A 24,036-nucleotide genomic window follows, 5' to 3' on the forward strand; every position below is an offset into this window, starting at 1 on the left:
AGCATGTCAGGCTTCCCTGGCCTGCACTATCTCTGGGAGTTTTCTGAAACTCATGTCCATTGATTCTGTGATGCCATCCAACCGTCTCATCCTCTATCGCCCTCTTCTCCTCCTGCCCTCAATCTTTCTCAGCATTAGGGTCTTTTCTAATGAGTCAGCTCTTCACATCAGGTGGCCAAAGTATTGGAGTTTCAGCATCAGTCCTTCCAATGAATATTCAGGGTTGAGTTTCTTTAGGATCAACTGGTTTGATCTCCAAGGGACTCTCAAGAGCCTTCCCCAGCACCACAGTTTGAAAGCATCAATTCTTTCACACTCAGCTTTCTTTTTGGTCCAACTCTCAAATCCATACATGACTACTGGAAAAACCATAGCTTTAACTATACAGACCTTTGTTGGGAAAGTGATGTCTCTGCTTTTTAATATGCTGTCTAGGTTTGTCATAGCTTATTTTCCAAGGAACAAGCATCTTTGAATTTCATGACTGCAGTCACCATCTGCAGTGATTTTGGAACACAAGAAAATAAAATCTGCCACTGTTTCCATTGTTTCCCCATCTATCTGCCATGAAGTGATGGGACCAGATGCCAAGTTCTTAGTTTTTTTTTAATATAAATAGGTAATTCCACTCTCAAAGAGCTAGCAGACTAGGCAAGGGAAGCTCATGACACCTTGAAACCACTGAAAACACCCTTTGCTCAACAGAATTGATCCGATTCTGGAAAGTTGTTTCTCTTGCCATTTCTGGGATAGGAATTCTTTTCCCCTTGACTTCCCTTAATGAAATCAAAGCTGCATTCCCATAGTGAAAGTAGAAAGTCCACTTAATCTTTTGATGGAGGAAGAGGTCATGATAGAGATCACCCTAAAGGCTACCTGGGTATTGCATCTTATTTGATCTTTTTCCTGATGGGAGTTGTCCTTACCTGAAAATTAATGCTTATATGTAACAATTTCATGACTTCCATAATTTCTCAATCCCTTTAAAACAATTAAGTTCAGTGAACACTCATGGAGCATCTCTTGAGTACCAGACAGATGCACAAGACCCAGATTTTGCCATCAAGGAGTTTACAGACTGTGAACTAGGAAGGGTTCTAAGATGACCTTCAAGATTCCTTGTAAACCAAGATTCCTGCTATAGATAGATGTTCTCCCAGTTATTCAAACAAACATGAATCTAGGTACTGCTGTGAGAGATTCTGCTCATGTAACTAAGGAGTCAAATCAATAGACCTCAAGATGGGGAGATTGTCCTTGGTGGGCCTCATGTAATCACATGGGCCCTTACAGGGGACTGGGCTTTTCTTGGAGATTCAAACCATGAAGCAGATTCATCATCAAGTGATATTCGTTCCTAACAGCTTTGATGATGGAGGGAGCTGCTTAATTGGACAGGAGTGTAGATGGTCAATCCCTGACCATCAGCCAGAAAGTGAGACTTCAGTCTTACAACTGCAGTGACCTTAGTGAGCTTGAAAGTAAATTTTCTGCAGAGCCTCCAGAGGAGAATTTAGCCTGACTTGATTCCATGATTTCAGCCTCGGGAGAGCCTGAGCAGAGAAGTCAGTTATGCCTCGGCTCTGCATAACTGATTTCGGACTTACAGAACTTCTGACTTACAGAACTGTGAGATAATTAATAGGTATTGTCTTAAGTTGCTAAGTTTGTTTTAATTTGTTCTGCAGCAGTAGAAAAGGAATACACAGGACAGAGAAGGAGACAGGCACATAAGAAAATTCAATCTGCTATTGTGAATATTACAAAATGTTGCTTTTTTCTTTTAAATACAGACACCCCAAAATAGAGATTCTTTAAATTTGAGACTAAAATATATAAAAGACATAGGTTTTCTTCTTTGGGGAAAGGAGGGAGTTTTACAAATACGTTTGTTTCAAAATCCATCTATTAAGTTTGCTCCAAGTGATGGATGGCCATAAGTACAGAGTTTTATGTATTTAACAAATACTTTTTGTCAGAAGATGAAAAATTCTTATGATGAAAAATAGAATTCTGAGTATAAAGGAATTGTTCAATAAATTGAATGCACACTGTTGTTTTTCATAGAAAGGCATTGAGTTAAAGATCAGAAACTTGAGCTCTGCATTGATTCCCACCTCAGTGAATTTAAGCTTCGTGTACATCTACAACTTAATTGCCCTGAACCTCAGTTTTCTCTTCTGAAAAATGGTGACAAAAAAGAGATAAAGTATATAAAGTCCTTTTCCCAGAACCTGGCACATAGTATGAACTCAGTAAATGCCATGATTACTCTTAATCTACTTCTTGGGGATGATTTGTAGGAAGATCAGCTGATGAATTTTAAAAGTAAAATTCAGGAGTGACATGAGAACGGTAGCATGATGAGTTCTGGTCACAGATAACGTGAAATCTCATTTTTTTTCTAAGCATTTGGAGCAGATAGCAGCACTACTGGTATTTGGAGCTGGATATTTCTTTCTTGTAGGGAGTTATCTTTTGCACTGTAGGATGTTTAGTGGCATCCCTGGCATCTACACACTAGATGCCAGCAGCATTTCCCCCACTCCTCTCTGACGTTGTGACAACCAAAAATGTCTTAATTGCTCAGTTGTGTCTGACTCTTTGTGATACTTTGGACTGTAGGCTGCCGGGCTCCTCTGTCCATGGGATTCTCCAGGTAAAAATAACTGGAATGGGCTGCCATTTCTTCCTTCAGGGAATCTTCCCGACCCAGGAATCGAACCTGCACTTCCTGCATTGTAGGCAGATTCTTTACCCGCTGAGCCATCAGGGAAGCCCCCAAAATGTCTCCAGACATTGTTAAATGTTCCCTGGAAGCCAAAATCACCCCTATTTGAGAACCATAGATTTAGAGAGAGAAGTCTTGCACCTTTAAGGGAAAGGGTTATCACATAAAAGCGGTGGAAATTGGTCCTGCAAAGTGAATCTTCAGAAGTTGCTTGGACCTTGATTTCCTTAAGGCAACTAAGTCAGTTTCTTATATAGGAAGACAAGTCACTCTGCTTCCCTCCTGCTTGGAGAGTCCTATGAGGCATCCCATGTAGAGATGTATATGGGCTCCAAGTACAGGGCAATGGTCATTCCAGAACTTCAGCCAGGTCTTTTGTGTAGCCCAGGAGTGAAGGAACATCAGGGACTGCTGAGTCCCCTTTCCTGTTTTGCCTTTGGTCATTATTCAGAAGTAGAAGGAAAATTAAACATAGCTCCAGTAGTGGGCAGAGAGTTGTGCAGGCTTCACTGCATTTAGAGAAATCTTTCTCTTCTTATATATGAATCTAGACTTTTCTCCTGTTGAAGCACTGTCTTTTGGAGATGTTGTTAAGGAGAGAAGGCATCTTCAAACTCCACGTTGGCTGGGAGTTCTCAGGAACCCGATTCAGAACTGCAAAACCCACCCTAGATTCTCCTACTCAAGCCAACTCTTCCACCCACCCCTGTTCCCAGGTCCTCTGTGGCTTTTATTCTAGTGTGAGCAATGCTGACTTGAATATATAATTGTACCTTTTATTTACTCCCACATTGTAAGTCCATTTAACTAACCCTACCATCTGGTAAATCTGCTTCATCCACACAGCCTCGTGGTTATGCAGTATGAGGAATAAGGCAGAACGGGAAGTGTGGCTGGTTCCGCATTCACCCTGTGAACTCAAGGGAGTTGCATTTTATCAAGAGGCCCAGCAGATGTCAAGCTCCAGGAGGTGACGGTCAGTGGAGGGGTATGTGATTTGTCACAGCAGTGATGGGAGAGGCAAGAGGACCCCAGGATCTGGAGACAAAACTCCCAAGACGTCAACATAAGAGGGATGAGAGGGAAGGAGGCTTAGGAGGGAGGAGATATGTGTATACTTACGGCTGATTCACATTGTTGTGAGGCAGAAACCAACAAAACAATTGTAAAACAATTAAAAATAAAAGAGGGATGAGAGCCATCTGTGTGCCTTCCCAATACACTCAAGAGAGGTGACACCTGGACAGTGGGATGGGGAAGATAAACAGAGGGTAGTCTCTTGAGTTCAGCCCATGTCAAAGTTCACATTTCATTGTAACTGGAGTTTGGAAAAAAATTACATTGAAAAATCAGCAAAAATTAAAAATCTACATAAATGGGTCATTGTGACCCAAATACTCCATAAACCTGAGGAGGATTTTCTTCTGCATTCTTGCCCTCTGGCCAGAAAAATTCATTCCAAATTGTGTTTCTGAATCTGCCCATCTGAATTTCTACAAAATCTTTTCTTTTTTGTTATTCCTCTAAAAGCTTTGCACCTAGAACTTGAGGAAGCTCTGGGTTACATAATTTGGCTACATTTGCCTTCAAAGCATGTCTATCTGATCAGATTCATCTGATAAGCATTTTCCCTCTACATATGTCAAAGGAAAAGAAATTATTTCTATTTTATTTTTTTAAATTCATTTAAGACACCTCAATATTCTGTTTTGTTCAGCCACTCCCCGTCCTTGCCCTTACTCTCAACTAAAATAGTTTCTCAAGTTCCTTGCTTCTAAACGTTTTCATTGCCTTCTTTCCTTACAGCACACAAAACGTCCTTTTCAGTGATATCTCTTTGGTGGCTCTGAAAGAGAAACACAGATTTTATGGTGGCAAAATGGTTGTCTTAATATTATTTTCTTTTCCCTTTCTGATCATGATTATAGTCCTGCCTTTATTTTGTTTGTCTGCTGAGGCTTATTAGGACCTAGTTGTATTAGCTCATTCTCTAGCAAGGTGTCCCAAGAGCATTACTGGAGAACTCCTACAAGGCTGTAGATTTCCCTCTGGGAAAAGTCCTGTATCCTGGAAATTGGCTAAACCAGAAGCTGCTGTCCTTAAATTAGCAGACTGATCTCTTATATATGGCCATTTAGTAAGATATGATGATCTGGGTAATAGCATAGCTTGCTTTACTCCAGCCTTCCCCCAGTCAGAGGGTGTGCTTGTCCTCAGCTATGATGCCAGCAAAGTAGTTAATGAAAGAATACAGCTAAGATTTGTGACTTCCCTGAAGGCTCAGATGGCAAATAATTTGCCTGCAATGCAGGAGACCCAGGTTTGATCCCTGGGTTGGGAAGATACCCTGGAGAAGGGAATGGCTACCCACTCCAGGGTTCTTGCCTGGAGAATCCCATGGACAGAGGAGCCTCACAGGCTACAGTGTGTGGGATCACAAAGTCGGACACAACTGAGCTACTAACACTTTTACTTTTCAAGATTTCTGACACAATCGAAAAGTTTGGGTGTTAGAAAGACTTTGCCACTTTTTAATTATGTGACCTTGAAAAGGTTACCTAATGCCTGTGAACCGCAATTTCTTCTTCTGTGAAAATGGGGTAAGGGTACATACCTTGTTGAACTTGTAAGAATCAGAAAATAAATATGTGAGTGTGTGTGTGGTAGGGGAAGATGCTGCAAAGATCAGCAAGAAGCTTTCTAAAAAGTGAGAAATGACAACATATCCAAAGTTCTGATAGTAGTGGTCCTTGGTCTATAATGTATATCGAGGTACTGATTAAGTTTAGATCTTGTTACATTAAGTATACATGTTTAAAAATTTCAGGTGAATCAGTTAGAAATTGCATTCAGCTAATAATAAAAATCTTGACTAAAGTGACTAGAATAAGATCAGAATTGGTCTTTATTTCATATGAATAAAACCTGGAGGTGGGCAGGTAAGGGCAGATTTGGCCACTCCTTGTCAATGGGGCTCAGGCTCTTTCTGCCCTACTCTCCTGGGGGTGTAGCTTCCATCCTTAAAGTTGCCTCAGGGTGCATGATGGTTTCTGGAGTTCCAGTTGTCATACCCACATTCCAAGCAGGATAAAGGAAGAAAGAATAAAGGGACATAGGCCAACTGTCACTCCTCTTTTCCTTTTTAAATTTATTAGTTAGTTCACGTTCGGCTGTGCTGGGTCTTCATTGCTGTTCTGGCTTTCTCTAGTTGTGCTGTGTGGGTTTCTCATTGCAGAGACTTCTCTTGTTGCAGAACGTGGGCTCTACGGCATGGGGACTTCAGTAGTTGTGGTGCATGGGCTCAGTTGCCCTGTGGCATGTGGGATCTTCCCGGACCAGGGATCAAACCCATGTCTGCTGCATTGGCAGGCAGATTCCCAACCAGTGGACCACCAGGGAAGCCCCTGTCATTACCCTTTCAATGAGCCTTCCCAGATGTTCCAAGCAACCAACTTCTCACATACTGTGTCCCTTCTATCTATGAGAGAAACTCAGAAATGCAGTTTCTCAGCAAGGTTTATTTTCCAGTTTTATTGCTAAGGAAAAAAGGGAAAATGGCTATGGCAGAGACATCTAGCAGGTTCTGCCATAAAGAGAAACTTCCAAACAGATAGACTGGAAAATGGGGACCAAAGAAAGCCCACCAATTCAACAGACAGCAGGAATGGAAAAAACAGAAGCCAAGAAAAATCATTCTAAAGAATGATATACATAAAATCAGGTGGAGTAAATGATTCCAGAGTATGTGTAATCATAATTGAGGTAAATGAACAACCAAATTTCCTTGTGGGTTGTATTAGTAGTAGGCACCCCTTCCTCAGAACTTTAGCATTTGAAGATTACTAGCTATAAATTCAGAGAAGGCAATGGCACCCCACTCCAGTACCTTTGCCTGGAAAATCCCATGGACGGAGGAGCCTGGTGGGCTGCAGTCCGTGGGGTTGTGAAGAGTCAGACACGACTGAGCGACTTCACTTTCACTTTTCACTTTCATGCATTGGAGAAGGAAATGGTAACCCACTCCAGTGTTCTTGCCTGGAGAATCCCAGGGACGGGGGAGCCTGGTGGGCTGCCGTCTATGGGGTCACACAGAGTTGGACACGACTGAAGCTACTTAGCAGCAGCAGCTATAAATTAAACATAACTATTTAAAGTCTCTGCCATCTACAGGTAATATTTTTGGGAAAGTGAAAATAAAAAAAACTTTTCAGAAGATATTTGGATACTTAAGATGGGATCATGGATGCCTAGGAAACAATAATTGATTACCTATTTAATTAGAGTCAAGATAAAGCACTGAAAAATAAACATAGATGGTAACAGGATTTTTAAAAAAGTCTATGCTCCTTCACAAGTGAAGAACCTTGATTCTTTTTCTTCCTTAAATAATCAAGGATATAGAAAAGTCAACATAAAGCACAGGAAATTATTCTAGTAAAACCCAGAATCTTTGCTACCCAGGTAGGTTACATAGCAGATAATGATAACCTTTTAGGCTGTAGGCTGAGGCACTACTCAGTAAATCAAGGCAACAAGCTTACCAAAATTGGGGAAACTTTGCTAAGATTTTAACACATTACAGAGCTACTTTTCAGACTCAAGTATTATAAACTAAGGCGAATAAAATGTACTTGCCAAGTTTTGTCCTTCACTATCCTTTTTCCTATTCTGAAACAATCTAACATTTTACTTTAGAATACATCTTCAAGGGTTGCAGGGTCAAAACTAATTTTATTATAACACTAAGATGTTATCTATATTAACGTACAATGCACTAATCATGGCTATTGGCAAATGAATCAGTATATATTTTTGAAAGTTCTCAGTTTCCACTTTTAATTAAAAAAAAAAACAAACTTCTTAGTTTCCACTTTTAATGGGTTTCCCTGGGAGCTCAGACAGTAAAGAATCTGCCTGCAATGCAGGAGACCCAGGTTTAATCCCTGGGTCTGGAAGGTCCCCTGGAGAAGGAAATGGAAATCCACTCCAGTATTCTTGCTTGAATAAAACCATGGACAGAGGAGCCTGGTGGGCTACAGTCCATGGGGTCATAAAGAGTTGGACATGACTGGGTGATTTTCACTTCCACTTTTAATACAGTAAATGTTGATAATTATACCCCACATAAACAGAATGTCTTTGGAGTCCTCAATAAATTGTGAGTGTAAAGGGGTCCAGAACCTAACAAAAAAACTCCAAGAAGTATTACCTTCAGTTCAGTTCAGTTCAGTTCAGTCACTCAGTCATGTCTGACTCTTTGCAACCCCATGAATCGCAGCACGCCAGGCCTCCCTGTCCATCACCAACTCCCAGAGTTCACTCAAACTCACGTCCATCAAGTCAGTGATACCATCAGCCATCTCATCCTCTGTCGTCCCCTCTTCCTCCTGCCCCCAATCCCTCCCAGCATCATAGTCTTTTCCAATGAGTCAACTCTTTGCATGAGGTGGCCAAAGTACTGGAGTTTCAGCTTTAGCATTATTCCTTCCAAAGAACACCCAGGGCTGATCTCCTTTAGAATGGACTGGTTGGATCTCCTTGCAGTCCAAGGGATTCTCAAGAGTCTTCTCCAACACCTCAGTTCAAAAGCATCAATTCTTCGGTGCTCAGCTTTCTTCACAGTCCAACTCTCACATCCATACCTGACCACTGGAGTATTACCTTAGGATAAATTTAAATTTATTCATTTTCCTTGGAAAACAAAAGCACACTTATATTGTACAGGAGGAGAAGGGGACGACAGAGGATGAGATGGTTGGACAGCATCACCGACTCAATGGACATGGGTTTGGGTGGACTCCAGGAGTTGGTGATGGACAGGTAGGCCTGGTGTGCTACAGTTCATGGGGTCGCAAAGAGCCGGACAACACTGAGCGACTGAACTGAACTGATAGTTGTACATCAATTTATGATAGAAACTCTCTAGAAAGTGGGCATAGAGGGAAAATCATTGTTGTTTTAGTCACTAAGTCGTGTCTGACTCTTTTGCAACCCCATGGACTGTAGCCCTCCAGGCTTCTCTGTCCACGGGATTTCCCAGGCAAGAATACTGGAGTAGGTTGCCATTTCCTTCTCCAGGGGATCTTCCTGACCCAGCGACTGAACCCACGTCTCCTGCATTGGCAGGCGTGTTCTTTACTACTGAGCCACTTGGGAGCCCCAGAGGGAACATACCTCAACACAATAAAGGTCATGTATGCCAAGCCCACAGCTAACATCATACTCAATGGTGAAAAGCTGAAAGCATTTCTTCTAAGATCAGGAACAAGACAAGGATATCCACCCCTACCATTTTTATTTAACGTAGTATTAGAAGTCCTAGTTACAGTAATGATACAAGAAAGAAATAAAAGGAATACAAATTGCAAAAAGCAGATGACATGATACTATACATGGAAAATCCTAAATACTCCACCAAAAGAACTACTAGAGCTCACCAATGAATTGAGTAGAGTTTTAGGATACAAAATCAATATACAGAAATCTTTTGCATTTTTATACACTAACAGAGAATTATCAAAAAGAGAAGTTAGGGAAACAATCTCATTTACAACTGCATCAAAAAGAATAAAATATCTAAGAATAAACCTGCCTAAGGAGGTAAAAGATCTGTACTTGGAAAACTGTAAGACACTAATGAAAGAAATTGAAGATGACACAAGCAGATGGAAAGATATACTGTGTTCAACCCACATACTTTTGGTCAATTAAGTTATAAGAAAGGAGGCAAGAACATACAATGGAGAAAAGACAGTCTCTTCAATAAGTGGTACTGGAAAAACTGGACTTGTACACATAAAAGAACAAAGTTAGAATAGTTTCTAACAACATATACAAAAATAAACTAAAAATGGGTTACAGATCTAAATGTGAGATCAGAAACCATGAAATGCCTAGAAGGAAACATAGGTATAACACTCTTTGACATAATTTGTAGCAGTGTTTTTCAACTTGTCACGTAAGGCAAAGGAAATAAAATCAAAATTTAAAAAATGGGACCTAATTAAACATAAAACCACTTGCACAGCAAAGGAATCCATTGACAAAATGAAAAGACAATCTACTGAGTAGGAGATAGTATTTGCAAATGATATGACCAATACATATAACCCAAATATATAAACAACTCATACAACCTAACATTGAAAAACAACCTGATCTAAAAATGGACAGAAGACCTGAATAGATATTTTTGCAAATAAGACATACAGATAGGGACTTCCCTGGTGGTCCAGTGGTTAAGAATCCACCTCGCAGTGCAAGGGGGAAGGGTTTGATCTCTGGTCAGGGAAATAAGGGTTTCCCTGGTGGCTCAGCAGTAAAGAATCCACTTGTAATGCAGGAGACATAGGAGATTCAGATTCAATCCCTGGGTCAGGAAGATCCCCTGGAGGAGGAAATGGTAACCCATTCTCCAGTATTCTTGCCTGGAGAATCCCCATAGACAGAGGAGCCTGGTGGGCTACAGTCCTTGGAGTGCAGAGTCAGATATGGTTGAGCATGCACATGCCTGCAGGGAACTAAGATCCCACATGCCATGGGGCAACTGAGCCCATGTGCTGCAACAACGAGCCCGTGTACCACAAGACTCAACACAGCTGGATAAATAAAATTTTAAAAAAGACATACAGATGGCCAACAGGCACATGAAAAACTGCTCAATATCATATATCATCAGAGGAATGCCAATCAAAACCACAATGAGATATCACCTCACATCCATCAGAATGGTTACCATTAAAAAGTCTACAAATAACAAATGTTGGTGAGGATGTGGAGAAAAGGGAACCCTAGAATACTGCTGGCAGGAAAGTAAATTGGTGCAGTCACCGACATTATGGAAGTTCTTCAAAAACACTAAAACCAGAACTACCATATGACCTAGCACTCCACGCCTGCATATATATCTGAAGGAAACAAAAACACTAATTCAAGAAAAAACCACAAGCACCCCAATGTTCATAGCAGCATTATTTACAATTGCCAAGATATGAAAGCAACCTAAGTGTCCCTCAACACATGAATGGATAAAGATGATGGACTACTACTCAACCAGAAAAAAGAATGAAATTTTGCCATTTGTAGCAACACGGATGAGCCTCGTGGGTATTATTCTTAGTGAGATAAGTCAGACAAAGACAAATACTGTAATGATATTATTTATATGTGGAAGCTAAAAAATAAACAAGCTAGTCAACATAACACAAAAGAAACAGACTCACAGATAAGAGAACAAATTAGTGGCTACCATCAGTGGGCAGAGGAAAGAGTGGAGGGGCAAGATAGAGATAGGGGGCTAAGAGGTACAGCTTACCATGTATAAAATAAGTAAGCTATAAGTATGCATTGTACAGCACAGGGAATATAGTCAACATTGTATAAGAACTCTAAATGGAGTATAACCTTTAAAAATGGTGAATCACTATGTTATGCATCTGTGACGTGTACTATTAAAAAGCAACGATACCTCAATTTTTAAAACGCACATATACAGTTGTGTTCACTTGTCACTCTTGTTCTTAGTGTAGCCTCAATAACTCATTTGTTGGTTGATTTTGGCATGTTGTGTGGCATGCAGGCTCTTAGTTCCCTGACTAGGGAGCACTGGACTACCAGGGATGTCTCAATAACTCATATGAATTAAATTTTAAATCACAAAGGTTAACTTCCCTTCATAATGACCCGAAGATGTATCCTCTCTGTAGTATGAGACAATAAGAAGCAAAGTATATAAAATTAAACTGTGGTTAGCAGTCAACAGTTTGGTATTCTAACTTACTTGGCTGTAGGCACCAGCAAAGCCAAACCAGCTTCAGCAGAGAGGAAACACACTGGGTAAGGTAACTGGGAATTTAGGAGTTGAAAACTTTGGCCGGGTTGACTCTAGCTACTCAAATAAAGTCATTGGGCATCTGTCTCTTTTCATCTCTTGGTTCTCTTTTCCTCTGAGCTGGCTTTGTTTTTCAGAGCTGTATGTCTTCTCGTGCTAAAAAGAAAATCCCTAGAAGCACTAAGCTCACATGATCCCTAGTGTATTGGAGCTCAGAAAATGGAGATTCAGATCATCCCTTTTTATCTAAGTATCTGATTATTCTCCCTGAAAAGTCCCTAGGTATCTCTCCTTCGGGCAGGAGCTCATCTCTGCGCCAGTAGCTGGAGCTCATAGCTCACTCCAGAGGTCTGGGATACTTCAAATGTTCAGCCTGGACCAACTGACTACGCCAGTGATCATTCAGAATAGGGAGCAGGCGTTCTTTGCCCCAAGCATGGTGCTAAATGTTTTCATGAAAAGGTAGCCTTGTTTAGCAGAAAGAACACTAGGCTGATATTCAAAGACCTTGGTTTTGTTTCTGGCTCTGCCATCTCCTAACTGTGAGACCTTGAGCAGGGGATTTCACTTCCTTGGACACCAATGTTTTGTTGTATAAAATGAATGGTTTGGATTAGATGATTACAGATATAAATGCCCTTAAATGTGTTTAATTCAGAAAGAGTCAAAGTTTATTTGTTTGTTCAAGGGCTCAAAACAAGATGGAGAAGTAGTTCTAGTAGTCTTAGTCAATACACTCATTCAAGCTATCTTAGGCAAAAAAGAAAAAAAAATCAGGAGAACTTTATACAAAAAGTCAGGGTGTCTCACAGAACCCAAGGACAGGAATGGACATCATGCAAAAATTCAGGGTGTCTCACAGAACCCAAGGACAGGAATGGACATCATGAAAACCAAGAACAAGGAACTAGAATACTAACAAGAACTATCATTTTTTCTCTCTCTGTGTCTTTCACATTCCCTGCCTAGAAAGGGAGCTCTTTCTCTCTCTAGCCAGACTGTTTCCCCCCCCTTTTTCCTTAGTTATTCACATCAATTCAAAAATCAGTTCTTCTCTATAAATATCTACTTTCTTTGTTTTTCCTGGTATGTGGATGAGAATGGTTTTCCATGATAGCAGTTTCTGCTCTTCATTTTCCATAACCCTCTTTCCAGCTAAAAGGCATAGTCAGTCATCCCCAAGTCCCACTCTGGTCTGATTGCCTCACCTCAGGTTAGGTATCTATTCATGGCACCAGCAAAGCAGGGTCATCAATCCTGAACATGACTGTCTCATGGAGATAGAGATGCTCTCAATGAAATGGGAGTATTAAACTGGGAAGACACCCCAAAATGTACCTATCTCAACATTTAGAGTCACTGAGTCATGTCTGACTCTTTGGGACCCCATGGACTGTAGCCCGCAGGCTCCTTTGTCCATGGGTATTCTCCAGGCAAGAATACTGGAGTGGGTGGCTTATCCCTTCTCCAGGGGATCTTAACAACCCAGGAATTGAACCAGGGTCTCCTGCACTGCAGGTGGATTCTTTATCAGCTGAGCTACCACAGAAGCCCATTAAACTGGGAAGACACCCCAAAATGTACATATTTCAACATTTAGGGTAATTTTTAAATACAGATCAGTGCAAGGTACTATTGTTAAGAAAAAGAAGAAAAAGCAAATGTTGGAGAAGATGTGGAGAAAAAGGAACTTTTGTGCTGTGTGGGTGGAAATATAAAATGGTGCAGCCACTGAGGAAAACAGCATGCAAGTTCCTTTAAAAATTAAAAATAGAACTATCATATGGCCCTGCAACTCCATTTGGGGCTATTTATGTGAAGGAAATAAAAACACTAATGTGAAAAGATATATGAACCCTCATGTTCATTGTAACATTATTTGTAGTAGATAAGACGTAGAGGCAATCGAGGTATTCACCAAGAGATGAATGGGAAAAGAAAATGCCATACACATATACACACAATGGAATATTATTCAACCACGAAAAGGGAAACTTTGCCATCTGTGACAACATGGATAGACCCCGAGGGCATTATGCTACTCGAAATAAGTCAGATAGAGAAAGACAAATTTCATAGTATCTCACTATGGAGCCACTGGTGGTGGTGATTTGATCACTAAGTCGTGTCCAACTCTTGCGACCCCATGGACTGTAGCCTGCCATGCTCCTCTATCCATGGGATTCTCCAGGCAAGTATACTAGAGTGGGTTGCCATTTCTTTTTCCAGGGGATCTTCCCAACCCAGGAATTGAACTCAAGTCTCCTGCACTGTGGGCAGATTATTTACCAACTGAGCTATAAGGAAAGCCCATGGAGCCACTGCTGCTACTGCTGCTAAGTTGCATCAGTTGTGTCTGACTCTGTGTGACCCCATAGACAGCAACCTACAAGGCTCCACCGTCCCTGGGATTCTCCAGGCAAGAAAGTTGGAGTGGGTTGCCATTTCCTTCTCCAATGCATGAAAGTGAAAAGTGAAAGTGAAGTCACTGTCATGTCTGACTCAGCGACCCCATAGACTGCAGCCTACCAGGCTCCTCCATCCATGGGATTTTCCAGGCAAGAGTACTGGAGTGGGGTGCCATTGCCTTCTCCACATGGAGCCACTGGGGATGCCCAAATAATTAAGTTGTACACTGAACACTAATATAATGTTACGTCAATTATATTTCAATAATTTTTAAAGGGGTAAAAAGAACTTCACTAATATGAAGAATAAAATAAATAAATAAATAAAATGGCTCATAGATACTGAGAGCAGATTGGTGGTTGCCAGAGGTGGATGGGGGGCAGGGAGTGAGTGTGATGGGTAAAAGTGGTCAAAAGTACAAACTTCCGGTTATAAAATAAGTCCTGGGGATGTACAGCACAGGGGCTACAGTTAACAATACTGTATATTTAAAAGTTGTCAAGAGAGAAGATCTTAAAAGTACTTGTTACACACACAAAAATTGTAGCTATGTGTGGTGAAGGATATTAACTAGACTTATTGAGGTGATCATTTCCTAATACTTACATATATAGAAATCAAATAATTATGTGCTGTGCCATTATGCTCAGTTGCTTCAGTCGTGTCTGACTCTTTGCAACCCTACGGACTGTAGCCCCCCAGGCTCCTCTGTCTATGGGATTCTCCAGGCAAGAATACGGGGGAAGGGTTGCCATGCCTTCCTCCAGGGGATCTTTTGACCCAGGGATCGAACCCATGTCTCCTGCATTGCAGACAGATTCTTTACTGCTGAGCCACTGGGGAAGCCCAAATAATCATGTTGTACGCTGAAAACTAATACAATGTTACAAGTCAACTCTATCTCAATAATTTTTAAACAGGTAAAAAGAACTTTACAACTGTACAACTTTTAGATAGATGAACATGATTTTACAAAACTTCTTGGAAGGGGATGGATTCAGAGTATAATACCCTGAACATGAGCCACAGTAACACCAATTAAAAAACACAATAGGGGGGAAAAACAGTGGGAAGTGTAACCAAAAGTTTAATACATAAATATATAGTTTTAGGGTCTTATATGATTTATATATACTCAGCAATGAGGATACTGATAGATCAGTATATGAATCCGGTGGTATTTGCTTTCTGAACTCAGTTAGGAAACCAGATGGGCCAATTTCCAATAGCTGCTCCCAGGCTAGTACGTTTTCACTCCACCTCTTAGAAGAAAGGCCATCTGACAGAATGCCAGTTGGAATCACAAGGCATTTCATATTGATATGCTCATCTCTGGTCATAGCTCTTACAGTTATTTATATGTAAATATATATTACATATTAGATAAGGAAATGGCAATCAACTCCAGTATTCTTGCCTGGAAAATCCCATGGACAGAGAAGCCTGGAGGGCTACAGTCCATAGGATTGCAAAGAGCTGGACATGACTGAAGTGACTTAGCATGCACGCATATATTACATACATAGAGAAACCTAGACTTTTCATAAATATGGGATCATATGATATGTGTGGTCTTTCAGGTCTGGCTTCTTCCATTTAGTATTGATCCAATGTTTCATCAGCACTTAATCACTTATTACTAAATAGTATTCCATTGTACAGATATGCTAGGCTCCCCAGGTGGTGCAGTGGAAAAGAATCTGCCTGCCAGTGCAGGAGACTCAAGAGACACGGGTTCTGTCCTTTATTTGGGAAGATTCCCTGGAGGAGGAAATGGCAACCCACTCCAGTATTCTTGCGTGAAAAATTCCATAGACAGAGAAGCCTGGCGGGCTACAGTCCATGGGGTCACAAAGAGTTGGACAAGACTGAACACACACACACACATACAGATATACCCCATTTTGTTCATCCACTCATCAGCTGATGGACATTTGGGTTGTCTCTACATTTTGGCTATTGTGAATAGCGCTGCTGTGAATACTTGCGTATGAACTCTTGTTTGAACACCTGTTTTCAATTCTTTTGGGTATACACCCAGGAATGGAATTGCTGGGTCATATGATAATTCTATGTTTAACTTATTAAAAAGACTGCCACACTGTTTCCATAGCGGCTGCACCATTTCACGTTCCCCCCAGCAGTGTGCAAGGATTATGATTTCTCCACATCTTGCCCCTCTGTCTTGACTATAGCTAACCTGGTGAGTATGAAGACAGATCTCAAGGTGGTTTAGAGTTGCATTTCCCTAATTACTAAGCTCTTGGGTTTTTGACTGCACAGAAAAAATTGTGCCTCTCAGAGGCATAGATTGTGTCTTAGAGATTTAATATTCTCAGGGCTGAGAATACAGTAGGTGATTAATCATTACCTGTTGACAAATATTTCATTTGGCAAACATTTACAGTCTGGACTTTGTGTGAGCTCAGCACCAATCATAAAGAGTTATATTTAGCTTTGGGAGGTCAGAAGATCAGAGCACATGGAAGATTCTAAAGACACTATGACAACAGGCCCCTAAGCTGACAAATTCACACCTCAACATGAAGCAGCACAGGAAGCTTTAAAAGCTCTCTGATCCATCGCACCAAACGGTGGCTGAAGGTCAATCACTGTTAAAATTGGTATAGGCAGCTGTTTTAATCTCCTTTTTCATTTTTCATATAACGTGTCTTGGCAGAAACCCCTTAAAGCAGATGGGTGCCCACTTCGTAGAGGTGTTTGGTGGATTAATGTGAGCCAAACACTTCATGATGGTAAGACTGCCACTGTAATTGAAGAGTCAGGTGCTCTTATTAATGAGACTTTTAATTCTGAGCACTTGCTCTATGCAAGATCCTGTCCCAGGCAATTTACTCATGGCTGAGAATGTAGTGTGCTGCTTTCAGACATTATCTCAATCTTAATAGCTCTCTCCTCTGCTGCAGCGCTGCTTCTGTCTGGGTTCCGATCTGAGCTCTGCCCCTTACAAGCGCCAAGATTTAACCTCTGTAAACACCAATCTCCTTATTTGTAAAGACGGAAATTAAAATGCCCATATCTTAGGTTGTTTATAGGACGAGTTAGGATAACCTGGTTAACTTTACTACAGTGTCTAGTATCTGGGACAGAAGTTTAATAATGCTAGTTCTCTTTGTCTTCATTTAGAAGTAGGGATTTATAGATATTATTCCTCCTACATTTTAAATGGCAGAAGCAAGACATAAGCCTCACAGTGAATGAATCATCATCTTGTCTTCCCAGCTCATGGCCATTTCCAACTCCCTGAGGACCATGCCCTGGAACAGGATGAGGACCACAGCAGTCATGTTTGTGCCGTAGGCCATGGCTTTTCAGGTCACTGCCAATTCAACTGAGGGAGACAGACATGGGATTAAAGTGGGCCAATCAGATTCTTGTGTAAGAATTTGGAATTGAGACTAAGAGACAAAGTTAGAATCTGTATGTGGCTAGAACTGTGTCACATAATTTAGGATCTCGACGCCACTATATTCTGGCATATGGATGGGGGAGTACAGACAGTTGATCCTCAGAGAAGACAGAAACAGGTGTGCATAAAGAAGCAGCAATGAGAGCCGAGAAGAGAGTTTCCAATACTTGGTTATAGTCTTTTATGAACCTAGCTCACACGTTTTTCTCTTGGATTCCTTGAGACACTTACCTATAGACTTATAACAAATTTTCTCATGTTGCTTCTCAGAGTTTGGTGGGCAAGATTTTCATAGGCCACAAAACTCTTAACACGTAAGTGACTGAACCTTATTTTTCTGTGATAAAATTACATTTCAGTTTTCAATTCCACCCAACAGCAGAAAAGCAATCAAGTTCAGCTCCAGGTAAACTCAGTCATTTCAGCGTGGTTTTTTTTTTTTTGGCAGGGGGGCAGTTCCTCTCACCATCATGTCATCTCCAGACTTCTTCAGCATCCTTCTTGCCCTCAGAGGAGGCATTTAGCCCATGCTGACACCCCTGGAGAGAGGCATTCCATCTGCTCCAGGGTCATCATGTCCTTGCAACCACTCTCCAACTACCTGATTTTGCACGAAAGCCCTCTGACAGCTCTTTGCTCACTACCAGAGATTTTTGTGCGCCTTTTAAGAACTCACTAGCATCTAAATCTTTTTATATCTTTTTTTAAATAAAAAAAGATATATTTGACAAAATCTCAGCAATCTTTAATCTGCAGGAAGTAGAGCCTTTTTGTTACTCTTCTCATTTCTTTCTAATACCTTGTTTAAAACATAAACTTTGTGCATTGATCTTTTGAGGGGAAAGAGTCTTTTGAAACTTCAAATTCCTTTTCCTCTAAAAAATTCTGGCTGCTGTAAATCCAAAGTGCTGGATTTTAAGACCATTGTTTCTATTATAAATGAGCGGCACTGGAGTGGTGAGCAGCTGAGAGGAGATACCCCATGTACAAGGTCAGAGAAACCCCAGTAAGATGGTAGGCACTGAGAGAGGGCAGACAGATTGAAACCACAATCACAGAAAACTAACCAATCTAATCACACGGACCACAGCCTTGTCTAACTCAATGAAACTAAGCCATGCCGTGTAGGACCACCCAATATGGACAAGTCATGGTGGAGAGTTCTAACAAAATGTGGTCCACTGGAGAAGGGAATGGCAAACCTCTTCAGTATTCTTGCCTTGAGAACCCCATGAACAGTATGAAAAGGCAAAAAGATAGTACATTGAAAGATGAACTTCCCGGGTCAGTAGGTGCCCAATATGCTACTGGAGATCAGTGGAGAAATAACTCCAGAAAGAATGAAGAGACGGAGCCAAAGCAAAAACAACACCCAGTCGTGGACATGACTGGTGATGGAAGCAAGGTCCATCATGAATGCTGTAAAGAGCAATATTGCATAGGAACCTGGAATGTTAGGTCCATGAATCAAGGCTAATTGGAAGTGGTCAAACGAGATGGCAAGAGTGCATGTCAACATTTTAGGAATCAGCGAATTAAAATGAACCAGAATGGGTGAATTTAACTCAGATGGCCATTATATCTACTACTGTGAGCAAGAATCCCTTAGAAGAAATGGAGTAACCATCATGGTCAACAAAAGAGTCTGAAATGTAGTACTTGGATGCAATCTCAAAAACAACAGAATGATCTCTGTTTATTTCCAAGGCAAACCATTCAATATCACGGTAATCCAAGTCTATGCCCCAACCAGTAATGCTGAAGAAACTGAAGTTGAATGGTTCTATGAAGACTTAGAAGATCTTTTAGAACTAACACCCAGAAAAGATGTCCTTTTCATTACAGGAGACTAGAATGCAAAAGTAGGAACTCAAGAAACACCAGGATTAACAGGCAAATCTGGCCTTGGAATACAGAATGAAGTGGGCCAAGGCTAACATAGTTTTGCCAAGAGAACGCAGTGGTCATAGCAAACACCATCTTCCAACAACACAAGAGAAGACTCTACACATGGACACCACCAGATGGTCAACACTGAAATCAAACTGATTATATTCTTTGCAGCCAAAAATGGAGAAGCTCTATACAGTCAGCAAAAACAAGACCAGGAGCTGACTGTGGCTCAGATCATGAGCTCCTTATTGCCAAATTCAGGCTTAAATTGAAGAAAGTAGGAAAACCACTAAACCATTCAGGTATGACCTAAATCAAATCCCTTACAATTATATAGTGGAAGTGAGAAATAGATTTAAGGGACTATATCTGTTAGACAGAGTGCCTGATGAACTATGGATGGAGGTTCATGACATTGTACAGGAGACAGGGATCAACACCATCCCCAAGAAAAAGAAACACAAAAAAGCAAAATGGCTGTCTGAGGAGGCCTTACAAATAGCTGTGAAAAGAAGAGAAGCAAAAAGCGAAGGAGAAAAGGAAAGATATATCCATTTGAATGCAGAGTTCCAGAGAATAGCAAGGAGAGATAAGAAAGCCTTCCTCATTGATCAGTGCAAAGAAATAGAGGAAAACAATAGAATGGGAAAGACTAGAGATCTCTTCAAGAAAATTAGAGATACCAAGGGAACAATTCATGCAAAGATGGGCTCAATAAAGGACAGAAATGGTATGGACCTAACAGAAGCAGAAGATATTAAGAAGAGGTGGCAAGAATATACAGAAGAACTGTACAAAAAAGATCTTCAAAACCCAGATAATCACGATGCTGTGATCATTCACCTAGAGCCAGACATCCTGGAATGTGAAGTCAAGCAGGCCTTAGGAAGCATCACTATGAACAAAGCTAGTGGAGGTGATGGAATTCCAGTTGAGCTATTTCAAATCCTAAAAGATGATGCTGTTAAAGTGCTGCACTCAATATGCCAGCAAATTTGGAAAACTCAACAGTGGCCACAGGACTGGAAAAGGTCAGTTTTCATTCCAATCCCAAAGAAAACCAATGCCAAGGAATGGTCAAACTACCACACAATTGCACTCATCTCACACGCTAGTAAAGTAATGCTCAAAATTCTTCAAGCCAGGCTTCAGCAATACGTGAACTGTGAACTTCCAGATATTCAATCTGGTTTTAGAAAAGGGAGAGGAACCAGAGATCAAATTGCCAACATCCGCCGGATCATTGAAAAAGCAAGAGAGTTCCAGAAAAACATCTGTTTCTGCTTTATTGACTATGCCAATGCCTTTGACTGTGTGGATTACAATAAACTGTGGACAATTCTGAAAGAGATGGGAATACCAGACCATGTGACCTGCCTCTTGAGAAATCTGTATGCAGGTCAGGAAGCAACAGTTAGAACTGGACATGGAACAACAGACTGGTTCCAAATAGGAAAAGGAGTAGGTCAAGGCTGTATATTGTCACCCTGCTTATTTAACTTATATGCAGAGTACATCATGAGAAACGCTGGGCTTGATGAAGCACAAGCTGGAATCAACATTACCAGGAGAAATATCAATACCCTCAGATATGCAGATGACATCACCCTTATGGCAGAAAGTAAAGCAGAACTAAAGAGCCTCTTGATGAGAGTGAAAGAGGAGAGTGAAAAATTTGGCTTAAAGCTCCACATTCAGAAAACGAAGATCATGGCATCTGGTCCCATCACTTCATGGCAAACAGATGGGGAAACAGTGGAAACAGTGGCTGACTTTATGGTTTTGGGCTCCAAAATCACTGCAGATGGTGACTGCAGCCATGAAATTAAGAGACGCTTTCTTCTTGGAAGCAAAGTTATGACCAATCCAGACGGCATATTAAAAAGCAGAGACGTTACTTTGCCAACAAAGGTCCGTCTAGTCAAGGCTATAGTTTTTCCAGTAGTCATGTATGGATGTGAGAGTTGGACCATAAAGAAAGCTGAGCGCAGAAGACTTGATGCTTTTGAACTGTGGTGTTGGAGAAGACTCTTGAGAGTCCCTTGGACTGCAAGGAGATCCAACCAGTCCATCCTAAAGGAGATCAGTCCTGAGGGTTCATTGGAAGGACTAATGTTGAAGCTGAAACTCCAATACTTTGGCCACCTGATGTGAAGAGCTGATTCATTGGAAAATACCCTGATGCTGGAAAAGACTGAAGGCAGGAGGAGAAGGGGATTACAGAGGATGAGATGGTTAGATGGCATCATCGACTCAATGGGCATGAGTTTGGGTAAACTCTGGGAGTTGGTGATGGACAGGGAGGCCTGGCATGTTGCAATCCATGAAGTCGCAAAGAGTCGAACACGACTGAGCGACTGATCTGAACTTGGAACTAATCTGAGTTTCAAGAACATAATTTGGAACTCAAATCCATTTGGCTGAGACAGTATATATATATATAGTGGTGACTTAACTGGGGAGGGCCAAGGAGTAACTTATAGGAAATGCACATTTTGTCAGCCTTCAAGGGTTTGTCAGGCTTCAAGGGTTTGAGTTGATTTCTTGATTACTGTGAGCTGGAAATGCTGGCCTCCCAAGAATGCTTTCCATTCTTTGACCCTGTCTGCCTGTTTGAATTTCCAGGATTATCTCCTTTGCAATGTTCCATCTGCTTTCCACAATCCTTGTGTCAACTGGGGCATGGATACTGGTGGGCAGATGGAAAGGCTGTGCCAAAGTTAGACCTGCATTTGCAAGACTACTGGAAACACAACGCCCATTCTCCTGAAGCCAGACTGCTTTTAGAAAGAGAGAAGAGGAATGCCATTCCACCACGCATGCTTGTGATTCCCCAACCTTGGTTTCTAACCATCTTTATACCCTGGGCTCTGGAGAAACCTGCAGTTAAATTCTATTCTCTCCTAGCCCTTAGATAGCAACTGTGTTGGGTGACCACTTCAGAATTCCAAGCTTCACTAAGAGAGCAATTTTCTAACAAGAAAACTACAATGGAGGGAGGGGGCATCTAAGATTTAGGTGCAGCAAATTGGAGACCAGACAATATAATCAGCTTATTTAGAATAGTCAGTGAAAATCAGCTCTACTGGAGAGACACAACTCTGTCTTGCTTTAAATGTAAGGCATCTATCAGTTAGGATTGTAGGGCTCTTAGAGTAAGTACTCCCTTTGTTATTTCTAGCTCATGGGGTACAGAAAAGTAAATTTAATGAATTTTATTTTTGTTTTTTTTAATTTAATGAATTTTAATGATACAATAAAAATATAATACAGGTGGAAAAAGTAGTAAACAGACAAACATACATGAACAGATGTAAACATACATATAACTACATGCATCTGGACACATATAAGAATAAAAAATGGAAGCAATAAACAGTGATCACTTCCAGGTAGTGGTATCATGAGTAGTTTACATTTTCCTCCTAACTCTTTAACATGTCTCAAATTTTTCATTATTCTTATCAAGAGAAAATAATTAATATCATATTTTTAAAAAGGTGAAATGGGACTTCCAATTCTCATGAGAGGAAAAGATAATCTGAAAGTTCTCCTGCCACATAGAAATGCTTGATGAAATATAGCAAAAATTATTTTAAATATGTGAGTGAACTGGTAAGAAAGAAGGGAAGGGCCAAGCATGTCAGTAAGAAATAGGATAGTGTGGCAAGGATGTGAGAGGCTGCTGCAAACTGGGATTAGGTCCCAGAATCTCAGTAAAGCAGTTTTTAAAGGGTTGTACTCTCACTGTAAGAGCATTTAGGAAAAATATCAGTCCACTGGCACAGACATAAAAACTTATTTGTATGTCTCTGCCTGGGTGGGAAAAATGTCCATTTGAGAAACAAAATCTCCAGGTTTGTTTTTACCTCAAATTCAGAGGTGTAAATTTGCAGAGGGGCTTCCCCGGTGACTTAGTAAAGAATCCGCTTGCAATTCAGGAAACGCGGGTTCGATCCTTGGATTGGGAAGGTCCCCTGGACAAGGAAATGGCAACCTACTCCAATATTCTTGCCCGGGAAATGCCATGGACACAGGAACCTGTCGGGCTACAGTTCATGGGTTGCAAAGAATCGGACATGTATTGACTAAACCACCACCACCACCACCACCACCAAAATTTGCAGACAATCCAGGAACTGTGATGGTAAATGACCTCCAAAGTGATTAAATGACTGAAAAGTTGGTCCAGGTATGGTGATGTCTCCGGTGTAGCAAAAGCAAAATAGCTCTTGAAGGATACACCCTATACCCAGGGGATTCTCACAGAAAAACTGGTATCTCTAAAGATGAGCTGGGGAACAAAAATGATGAAATGCAGAAGGACAAAGTCCTCCAAGAGAGTTAACAGACTGAAGAGTCAACAGCACCAAGAGGTTCCCTGAACCTGTACATAGAAGAGGCAATTTGAAAGAGAAGGTAACGTGATCACTCTGGGAAGTCTTAAAGGCTTAAACATAACCAAAAGGAAAAAAAAAAAGAAAACTAGGTCCTATGAAAGGCACTTTGCATGATAGCTATGAGCACAGACTCTGGAGCTAAATTGCTGGTTGAAATCTCAGCTCTATCTTTCATCAGCTGGATGGTACCACCTATTCGCTTGATTTCTTGATTACTAGGAGCTAAAAACCCTGGTCTCACAAGAATGCTTTCCATCTTTTGACCCTGCCTGCCTCTTAGAATTTCCAGGATTATCTCCTCTGTAATGTTCAATTTGCTTTCCACAATCCTTATGTCAACTGG

At 40.9% G+C, this 24,036-nt stretch overlaps 1 protein-coding gene across 1 annotated transcript in view; it reads right to left on the bottom strand.

The window, feature by feature from the left end:
- Positions 1 to 429: 429 nt before the first annotated feature.
- Positions 430 to 24,036, bottom strand: part of PLEKHA8 (pleckstrin homology domain containing A8) — a 113,074-nt gene continuing 89,467 nt past the window's right edge. The window contains exon 13 of the mRNA XM_070787268.1: positions 430 to 4,577. Within this exon, the coding sequence (XP_070643369.1) occupies positions 4,555 to 4,577 (23 nt within the window). The 3' untranslated portion in view covers positions 430 to 4,554. The remainder of the gene's footprint in view (positions 4,578 to 24,036) is intronic.

Source organism: Bos indicus, chromosome 4 (genome assembly GCF_029378745.1).
Source record: "Bos indicus isolate NIAB-ARS_2022 breed Sahiwal x Tharparkar chromosome 4, NIAB-ARS_B.indTharparkar_mat_pri_1.0, whole genome shotgun sequence".
NCBI lineage: Eukaryota > Metazoa > Chordata > Mammalia > Artiodactyla > Bovidae > Bos > Bos indicus.